General features: G+C 39.0%; 1 protein-coding gene across 1 annotated transcript; it reads left to right on the forward strand.

Moving 5' to 3' along the window:
- Positions 1-57: 57 nt before the first annotated feature.
- Positions 58-10,705, forward strand: rab14l (RAB14, member RAS oncogene family, like). The gene is made up of 8 exons (XM_026356190.1): positions 58-174; positions 3,994-4,052; positions 5,043-5,096; positions 5,752-5,929; positions 6,763-6,829; positions 7,682-7,769; positions 8,177-8,207; positions 8,317-10,705. The coding sequence occupies exons 2-8, from the start codon at positions 4,001-4,003 to the stop codon at positions 8,492-8,494; spliced, it is 648 nt and encodes a 215-aa protein (XP_026211975.1). The 5' UTR covers positions 58-174; positions 3,994-4,000; the 3' UTR covers positions 8,495-10,705.
- The last annotated feature ends 51 nt before the right edge of the window (positions 10,706-10,756 follow it).

Here is a 10,756-nt window from a genome sequence, read left to right on the forward strand (position 1 = left end):
ACCGCAGGTCGCCGCATACGATGCTCTTTGTCCCTCAAGCCCATTATACACAGCGGAGGAAACCCTGTGCCGTGGGCAGCCATCTTGGATAGACAGATCATACTTGAGCCAGGATAACCTGCATACCTCTTCTGAACAGCTCAAGAACACAGGGCTCAAAAGACTTGATTTCTGGTAAGGAGAGAAAATTGGATACACTTGAACACATGCACGCACACATGTGTGGTATCTAATAAACGTAGAGGCACTGATATTTTAAGTATGAGACAGTTGGAGCTGTTCTATTAGCCCGTGTTTGCTAGGAGTCAGCCAGTTGGAAGCTGACGAAGCTAGCTAACAGATGGCTAACACTGGATTTGTGTCTGCACTTTCAAGAATAGCACATATTATCATTAACTGTTATAGAATACCAGTGTATGCGAGGTTGGATTTGATCAGTCATGACAATATATAAGTTCACAAAATAAATAAGTCATGTAGCTAGAATAATTAAACCCTCGCAGTCAGCCAGCCAGCTAACTAGTTTGCTAGCTAGCAAGCAAATTAAGATGCTAAAGCTGTCGCTAGCTGTTGTTAGTTTGGTATACGATGACTTTTGTGAAATTATGCCAAGGCCTTGTTACCCCTCTATCTTATGTACATTAAATATACTGTCTGTGTATTTTCAGAGGAAACCGACACTGCCATGTGTTGTGATTTGTTGTAAAAACACGTCCAATGATGTAAGCAAGCAGATCGGTAGCTAACGCAAACTTGGCTAACAGCTAGCTGTCAAAACAGCTACGTTAGGGCCGTGATATTTATCACACACACGATCATCTAGCCAGGTAAACAATGTGAATGTCAGGTTCTAGTTAATTTTTGCTTAGTCGCGTTGCTAGATCTTTGTGCCCTAGTAGCAGAGAAGTAATAAGACAGACGATCAGTTTTACCGGTTGCTAACTAAGCTAGTCACCGTTGTCGGGTAGCAGGCGTGACGTTACACTGTCAGATTAATGGGTTAGCAGGATGTTTGTTTGGATTTGTGTTTACTGACCAAATTTTATTTCTGGTTTCTTGTATGGATGTGATGGTAATACAGTTTAATCTGTATTGTTTCACATAAGAGCCTATGCTATGCTAACAACAAATGTATGCAAGGTAATAAAGGAAGCTGGCTATAAAGTAGACCTTTTATGTTTTAAAGTGTTGAAGTTGCACAGATCTGTGTCTTGTGATCAGTGGTCAATTTTCACTTTGTGTTTGCAGGCTTGATCAGAAACATATAAACGTTGCCTATTGTTGTTTTATGTTGGTCATATAAATGTTACAAAGCATATATTTATATGCACTTGTCATTGTGTGCTCCGTCTTTCCTGTAAATGTCAGTGATGGTGTTCTCAGATGGTTGTAGGGCTGAAAAGAGTCACAAGATTTGAAAGAAGGGCCTGCACATCATGGACCCATATATGTGTCATGATTTCCTGATAGATCAGAGATCCACACAAGTCATGCATCCTTTCCTACACGGGAAGTGCCTTTTGAGATGAGGAAAGTCTTTGACAGTGTTTCTCAGGAGAAAATTTCAGTTCATTGGGAAGTGACAAAGAAGTGCTGAGGCTGCAGTCTAGTCACATGGTCCTGACTCTTCTTCTTGATGTATACTCATGGGGTTTATTTCTACATAATGACCAGAAAAGAGCTTGAGTATCACAACTGAGTCACATTTTGTAACTGCCTGGGGATGCCGTCTGAGGAAGTTTTAATTTCCAGAGCACTGTAACCTATCACACTGGGTATAAAGATAGCACACAAGAGTGTGACAGGAGGCAGCCCAGAAAAAAAACCCTTATGTTTTACCTGTGTATTAAAGGCTAGTTAGCTAGCTAGTCATGTGTGATTTGTTTATGGTCTCTTTAATTTCCAAATTTTGTAGAACACACAATTTCATGTGCTTAATCAACTTCAATCTACTTCAATCAAACTAAGTTGATTCATATTGGAAGATGAATGCATTAAGTGATAGGAAAAACTTTAATTATTAGTGGTCATGCCTGATGTTTCAGGCATCAGATTTACTTATCACGTAGCTCTGGTTCAGATTCTCTGCTAAGTAATGTAATGAATTAAGGTAATATGTTTAGATACATGGAAGCTCTCATTTCTTTAACACTTTACAATTGTTTTTCCTTATTGTTTTTTATTAATGCAAAGGTTTACGTGACACTTTGACCTAAATTAACCTCAACTATGTAGGCCTGTAGTCCCTCTTTGTTCCCTATCTAACAAATTAGTGTCTGTGATCACATATTTTATCCACTTACTTTATTTCCTTATGCTACTTAAACTTAATCGCTTTTATCATTTTGCTTATTTTCATCCCTGTTTCCGTTTCTTTTTGCTTACATGTTGTTTCTGTTGCTTGTCTTTCTAGCTTCTTTTATCTCAGCCTATCCACGTTTCTTCTGGTTGTGTCAGCATTAATCTGGCCAATCAAACATGGTCACTGAACAGCAGAAGGAGAAATATGAGCAAAACGCCAGCACTGTGCTCTGATGTGGTACAGTGATTTCAGTTTCCAGGAACTGCTTTAACTGCATCATAGTTTTGCCTGAGCTGTAGATTAGAGAGGAGCACTGGTTTAGGGCAGATCTTCACCAAGAACGTAGGAGCAGGCTTCAAAATTGTTATGCCCTTGTTACATATGCCTGAATTATTTATTACAGTTATGATGTATAACATCACCTCAATGCATAATTATAAAGCACCCTTTATTTACCACAACTACAAAATAGCCTTAATGTCAAGAGATAGCATTTTTGTTTCGAAATTGATAATGAAATTGATAATTTTTGAACTACTGAGCGAGTTCAAAAATGATTTCTCCTTGGCTGTTTGAACCAATGTATTTGGGTGAATGTTTTGTAAATTTAAATCGTAGCAATGATATTGTGTGGTAAATCTAAAGGCTTCTCCTTGGTTATGAGTTGAGTGTGAGCAATGCTCTTATCCGATGATGCTGGAGGTGCTCTCATGTACATGTAAATGCAACACTGTGAAGCTGTCTTCATGCCTACATGTTAAAAAATATGCCTCACTTGAGTTCATGCCTACTTTAGGTTGTAACTGTAATTACTGCTGATGGCTTTTTGCCAGCATGTCACTGAGGATGTAGCACCACTGGGCCTTACTGGATTGGACTCTTTATATTTGATACCGATTGATTTTTATTTACTGGTAAAGGGTTGGTTTGTAGTTAATATGCTATGCCATTAAATATATTAAGTTAACCATTAACTAAACAGCACATACAGGTATATCTTAATGGGTGACACTCCTATAAGTAAAATGTGAAATTTGAAAGAAATGGACTGGAAGAAGAAGGAATTTGTCTGCATGATAAGGGTGTATTTGCATTTCATAGCCTACACTGTGTTATTGATCACAAGACTAATAAAAGTACTTGGCTAAGGATGTTTTTTGCATTTATATACTTAAGCAGAAATATGAAGTGTGTGGGAAGTGCAGTCATAGCACCTCCTTGTTGCCAACCAAATGAAAAATGATTAATGTTTAGTTTCATTTTAGTTTTGTGGACAGTCTTATTTCTTGCATCACAAGAATTAAAGGATTTAAGAAATCTTAACAAACTTGAATGCATTGTTTATGGTTTTACTAATGGTCATGTTACTGCAGCTGTTATTGGTGTATTAATTGTTAATTATGTAATATTATTTGGCAAATACTTAAACTTTATAACCAGTGTTCACACAATAATTTTATTTTGATGTGTAAATTCAGATTTCTGTGCAAGTTGGTATTTAACTTTAGCATGCATCAATGCAGTAACTAGCCCTCTGTAGCACACTTGCACTGAACATGACCCTTACATGGGCACTTTAAGTACAAGTTGCCTCTGCATTACCTAAGAAAAATCTAAGAGTAGGAAATTGTCTTTGCAAATCTTAATGACAATTTAACATACCTGAACCTCTGCTATTTTTTGTCTTTCAGAGCCACAATGGCCACTGCACCATACAACTACTCCTACATCTTCAAATACATCATTATTGGTAAGTGAGAAACCAAGAACCTGCACTGCAGAAGCTCCGTGTTATGTATAAGTCTACACTTATGAAGCAAACCAGCACATTTGCTGAGGGGTCCTATATAAGACTCCCAGCAGAATAAAAGGCAAACAAAACAACCCTCATTGACACGGACAGAGTTTTGTCTTTTTTTGGCTGTTTGGTCATTTTCTGTTTGTGGTCAGGTTTGTTTATTTTTGATTGTCTCGTCTCTCTTTTTGTCATTTCCAATTGTTTAAGGTAATTTTCTGTCTATTTGTGTACTTCTGTCTGTTTTTGACACATATCTTTCAACATTTGCTGACAAGTTTATGAATGTGAAGCCTCTAAGTAAATACATTGCTGCTTTTGCTTATGCATACATTTACAGGCAGACAAATGAGTAAACGCACACCCACAGCTTTGGGCTATTTATCCTTTTTCTCTGACTCTCTGTTTCAAAGCTAACACCCAGCTTGGATCTTAAGCAGTCGTGTGAAATACTATAAAAGCAGCATTGAAAGATAAGGATTTGCGACTTTACTTTTTAATTATGCTTTTCTTTTCATTAACAGTGACAGAAACATCTACTTTTGTTTTCAATTAGTGACACTTTTAACATGTTGTTTAAAATGTCACTGTTCATTATATTTTCAAAGCTTTTAGAAATTACAAATAATAATTAATGCCTCGCTGATGTTTAGTGTTCGTGCGGGAATAGTTCCTAAAAAAAACACTAATAGGCATTCCCAAAATGCTAGCACAGTTAATAATTAGTCAGAATGGTTGCCTGAAAAGATCAAGGCATGAAACAAACCATTTAGTGTCAAAATGTCTATAAGCATATACAGCATACACATCACAGTAAAGTCTACCTCTCTCTCATTATTACGCCAAATACATTTTTAAGTAGTGTCACTGACTCTCACACAGGGCCTTTAACACAGAATTGTTGTTATTTCATTTCTTGATCTGTGTTTCTATCTTTCTTCACAGGGGACATGGGGGTAGGGAAGTCATGTTTGCTTCACCAGTTCACAGAAAAGAAATGTAAGTGCTGCCCTGATTTTGACTCTTTCTCATTTGCTTGTACCTCAGTGTATGTAAGGCTGCCAGGTTCAACTGGAGTGCTTAAATTGCTTTAGATTTCTTTTTAAACGAGCGGAAGTCAGTGGCACAAAAGTGGAATGTGAGCTCAACAGTGAGATACTCTTCTTCTGTGTGTGAGTCAGCTGCAGCATCCCATTACCATTCATCTCTATTTTGTTCAGTGCTACTATTAACAAGCCAGATGCTGTGGTCCTCATTCACTCGTCCGTAATCACATCCTGCATACAGATTTAGAAAAGATTATCAGTGTTGGTTTGAAAGACATTTTCTGGGTGTTGATACTTTGAATTTAGATAACTGTTTGTATAATGACTTTAAAGACGATTAATTGTTGATGCACCTGACTTACGCTTCTGACTTACAATGAAGACGAGGCGTAAATGTAACAGACTATGCACATGTTCACAAAATGAACATTACGCTATTATTTAACGCTAGGCATTAAAGAAAAGCTTGAACACACTTGCATACAATTGAATCATAGCACAGCAATACATAATAAAGGTACACAATAAAGAAAAACTGTGAATATTAACAATGTGCAAAAATTACTAGACTTAACAGAATTAACAGTTGCCTCACCCATTTCCCCCAGTCATGGCAGACTGTCCCCATACAATTGGTGTGGAGTTTGGTACAAGGATAATCGAAGTGAGTGGCCAGAAGATCAAGTTGCAGATTTGGGACACAGCGGGACAAGAGCGCTTCAGGGCTGTTACCCGCTCCTACTACCGTGGAGCTGCAGGGGCCCTCATGGTCTACGACATCACCAGGTACAGGATGCTTGTTAGTATGTGTTAACTTGAGTGTGGCTGACACAAAGTTGGTTCATAGTCTCCATATTACACCAAAGATTTCTTGGTGTATGAACTAGTGCATATTACAAAATGCAGGAGGAAGCGGAAGTTAAATGCAAAAGCATCTGATAATTGTAGTCCACCCCCACAGACTCCCTCTTGTATAAACATTAACAGTTTGTCTTACAGCTTGTGCCTGAGCTTCTTGCTTAAACTCTGAGATGCTATCAGTGGTCTGCCAAATAAACACAGTCTAACATGTGGAATGTCCGAACTACACCCCACTCCAGTAATCCCCTTAACTTGAAAATTAAATCAATTGTTTATGTAGCTGTTAATGTTGCTTATTGCGACTTCTGTCGAATGTTTGTTGTGTCATAGGTTGTTGTTCTGAACGTACAGATTTTTTTTTGTTTGTATTATTTGCTGTATCTGAAATTTGATAAATATAATGTGTGGTTGGTTCATTGTTCAGTCCAGTTTCTAGGTTAAGGTTGTATCTTGCTGAAAAACCAAAAGTAACTTAAACTAGTCTGTTTAAACTCATTTACCATTTTAAAGTATTGTTTTGTTACAGACAGAAAGCTGGTGGGTTGATATTACGCGTAGGAGCTGCCGAATATAAATTTAAAATATAAACTTAAAATGTTTCAAAATGTTCAAATGTTTCTGTTTCCAGAAATGATTTTTACACCATTTTATACCTTTTGATGTGGGAGCTGTCAACTCTTTTCTGACCCGTCCTTTGAGAGTTTACAGTATTGTTTGCTTGTCATGGTAACATCTCTTCCTCTGTTGATGTTCTGCAGGAGAAGCACGTACAACCACCTCAGCAGCTGGCTGACTGATGCTAGAAATCTCACCAACCCCAATACTGTAAGTACATCAATGACCAGTATTTGTTTTTTCTTCTGTTTTCCTAAGTATATTACTTCTTTCCCCCTGTGTCATCCCTTTTCTTTCCTTTAAGAACACCACTTCTTTCACTTCCACTGCATCATTTTTTCTCATTCCATCTCCCTTGAGCTTTATAAAGTCACAGAGTCCTGCTCATTGCTTAAATTGGATTTCTTGGTAAATATGATTAGCTCTAATCATACTGCTGTGTTCCTGAGAAGTTAAAACAACAGGTTTATTTATATGAAGCTATGCCTATGCAGTTGTATTGGTTTCTTTTGCTTATTTTTATATATAAATAGGACTACAGGAAACGCTTCACTATGCTGTTGCAAATATTGTTTTCTTTGGAAGTTTTTGTGACCATGTGTTGGCACTGTGGTGGTCCAGTCATGGCTCATCCCAAACCTTAAAAGGACATTTTGGGGGTAGTGAAATCTGCTTCCTTTTCCCATAATCTCAACCTAACCCACAGTGTAACCAGTCATGTTTTATCCTTAAGCCTTAACCAGATTTTCAGAGGAAATTCTGAAATAAAACAGTGGTGTTGGCGTGATTGGTGTTGAGCATGCAGCAGCTCTTGTGGAGAAGAGTCTGTCTGCAGCAACGAGGAAGCTCATTATATTACACCAGTACATTACAGGTTTAATTGTATCACAGTTGCTTGAGGCTCTGAGTAGTGTGTTCACAGGATGAACTCAGATTTCTCAGCACGTCTCAGTCGATCGTGCTTAACAGCAACTGCTCTAGGAGCAGTCTTCCTATACTCCTGGAGGTTTGGGAGGCAAATATCCTGACTGATTCTTATTCCTCTTGTCTCTGTATTGTCAGGTGATCATCCTTATAGGAAACAAAGCAGATTTGGAGGCACAGAGGGATGTCACATATGAGGAGGCAAAGCAGTTTGCAGAGGAGAATGGTGAGTCAGACACAGGCCATGCTATTAAACAGTTCTCATCTTTTTAGGATGTTAGCAATCCAAGACAACAAGACACCAAAATGTTTTCTGCCAAGGCATCTGCCATAACTGACTGTTCCTTTCTCATGTTTAACAAAGCAAAAATCACAGGGATTCCAACTCGATGTCCAACTATTTAGAAACATAATGAGATTTAGTCTCCTGTGGTTGTTTTCAAGAGACAAAAGTGATGTCTAACATCCTTTTGTGTTTATATTGCTGAGACCAAACCAGAAGAAGTTGACTTGAGGAAAGATTAAGTGAGCAGAGATATTAGGTTAAAGAGAGGAGCGAATAAGGACTGAGGTATGTGAGCTTGGAACAATGTTTTACTGATTTCGTCATTGTGTCTGTTTTCTGTTCTACAGGTTTGTTATTTCTGGAAGCCAGTGCAAAAACGTAAGTCTACACAACTGCAGCTTTTCACTGACTACAGAACACAAACCTTTCATTCCTTTAACTCTCATGTGCCTCCTTTCTCACTTTTGTGTTTGTGCTCCTTGTTCAGAGGTGAAAATGTTGAGGATGCCTTCCTGGAAGCTGCTAAAAAGATCTACCAGAACATCCAAGATGGCAGTCTGGACCTAAACGCTGCCGAATCAGGGGTCCAGCACAAGCCCTCAGCCCCCCAGGGTGGCCGGCTAACCAGTGAACCACAGCCCCAGAGGGAAGGCTGCGGATGCTAATGACCAAGCAAACCCCCTTCATCCTCCCTTCCTCTCTCTCCGTCTGTCCTGCCCACCCTTCCCCAACCATCCTCACCTCCATCCAGTCCTCCACATCCGTATGTTCATCCACCCTCACTGCACCAGGAGCTGCATGAAATCAGGGTTGCGGAGGGAAGGAATGGGGGATGGATATCGACTTGAGCCAGACTGAGCTGGGCTGTGTGGACTACATCTCTCCCCTCCTCCTCTTTCTCCTCTGCCTGTCTCTCCCTTTGTTGCTGTCTTACTGCTCTTTAAACTGTGTGCCACCCCATAATTCTTTCACTCCTGTCTGCTCATCTTGCACCATCCAGTCTAGTTCCTCTTGTCGTAGAAATGTAGACGCCACCACACATTACATGGGTTACTGACACTTTACATAGATGTAATGTTCATACAATAATGATAAACTGAGACTCTTTTTTATGTTTGGTTTTATAGCTATATATGACATGTAAACACTGCATTCACTTTCATCCACCACTAATCAGTGCTATACGAATCAGATCTAAATGATATTCCTAAACTTCTGCATGGTTTACCAACCCAGCATTTTATCAAGATATGTGGGTGCAGTATCTCACTCTTGGTTAGTTTCTTCAAGGATCAGGCAGAAAAGGCAGTGAAGTAGGGTATCATGCATCCCCACAGGTGTGTTTGAGAATGTGTAACCGAGTGAGCTTATTCAGCAGCAGAATTCGCCCGTACTTGTGGGTTTTTACTTCTGCTTCTTGGCATAAAGTGAATTCCTTGGCCAGTTGTGGCAACTCTCACGTTCTCTGGAGAGTAAGGAAAATGTTTTAGAAAACCAGGAATTGCCCATGAATTCCACATTGATTGCTCATTCTCTTTGCGAAATACACCAGAAGGAATACTGGGTGTTTTCCCACTTGCTCTGTGTGTTTGTATCTGCGTTGGACGGGGTTTCTTTAGACACTTTAACAAAACAAAAAAAAAAAACACCTGTTTTTGATAGATTCATTCACGTCGATTTCTTAGCACCCATTCTCCTTGCCTCACCTGGAAACTCTTCCCAAGTCATAACAACAGATTCTGTCTTTACCAGCATTTTCTTTGTCATTGTTTGTTGCCTTATTATAATCTTAAATCTGTTTTACTTCACTTACTCTTCGTGCTGCGGTTGGGACTCGCCCTGATTCAGTGAAACAACACTTTTAGAAAAATTATTGCATTTTACGTGAACGTGAGCGGCGGCCGACGTGGCTAAAATATCTCAAATGGTCCATAACCAGCAGCATGGTGTGGAGCCCACATGTTGACTAGTCAGATGTAAAAACAAACTGTCAACACTCCTTTTAACACAAGTGAAGCTGCACTGAAGAGCTCTGTGTATTTGGATTTGGGCAGTTGTTCCTCTGCCTTGTATAAAACACCAAGCAGCATGCCCCCTGCTCCTAATACATGATGAAATTGTCAAAATCCAATTCTGTTTTGTTTTTTTTACTTTTTTTTTTCTGTACCATAGTGATTTCCTGATTGGTCAGCTGTATATATTGCTTCTTAACTATTGGTGATGACCTTGCTACTTGGGATTTAGAAATTTATTTGCTGGCTCTGCCAAGATCTGTACAGTTGATGTGCTAGTGGGTTGCTTGTAATTCATGCTTGGGAAATTCTGTAACATAGTTTCTATTAATAAATGTATGTAAAGGACAGACACCTCAACAACCCCCCCCCCCCCAACCACCCCGTCTGCACACTACTGAACCTGTCGATTGGTTGAGGGGAGAGAATTGGATTGAGATGATGTGCAAACAAGTATTTATGTTTGCAACTTTTGATTGCTCTCATTTCTGTATGGAGTGGAGAATGGGGCATTTTTATGTTAATATGCTTTTTTTCTTTTTCCATCCCATCCTAGCTCCTCCACAGGGGAGGGGTCTGCATTGCTGTCTTAATTTTTGGGGAGTGGAGACTGGTTAGTTATTGTGAGAAATAGGTGGACTGGGTCTTTGTTTTCCTAAGTCCCACCTCTTGGCAGTCTGAGTGACCACTTCCTGCTTTGTCTGTCCACAAGTACAAAAAAAAAAAACAACGTACATATGTATAAATTTTTAAGGAGCTGTGCTAACATTTAAATGCGTTCTTGCGTGTATATGATTTTAAAATGTTGACATTTTGATTTTAATGACAAGATACTCTAGTCAGAATAAATTATACATAACCTGTTTCTGTGTATTTTCTTTAGTTGTGAATGAAACTAGCTTTTATAACAAGTGT

The sequence above is a fragment of the Anabas testudineus genome, chromosome 12 (assembly GCF_900324465.2).
Source record: "Anabas testudineus chromosome 12, fAnaTes1.2, whole genome shotgun sequence".
In the NCBI taxonomy this organism is placed as follows: Eukaryota; Metazoa; Chordata; class Actinopteri; order Anabantiformes; family Anabantidae; genus Anabas; species Anabas testudineus.

Coding starts and splice junctions, on each gene's coding strand:
- rab14l (XM_026356190.1), top strand. CDS start 4,001: ATGGCCACTGCACCATACAACTACTCCTACATCTTCAAATACATCATT. Junction 5,097..5,751: donor CCAGTTCACAGAAAAGAAAT/GTAAGTGCTGCC, acceptor CATTTCCCCCAG/TCATGGCAGACTGTCCCCAT. Junction 8,208..8,316: donor CTGGAAGCCAGTGCAAAAAC/GTAAGTCTACAC, acceptor CTCCTTGTTCAG/AGGTGAAAATGTTGAGGATG.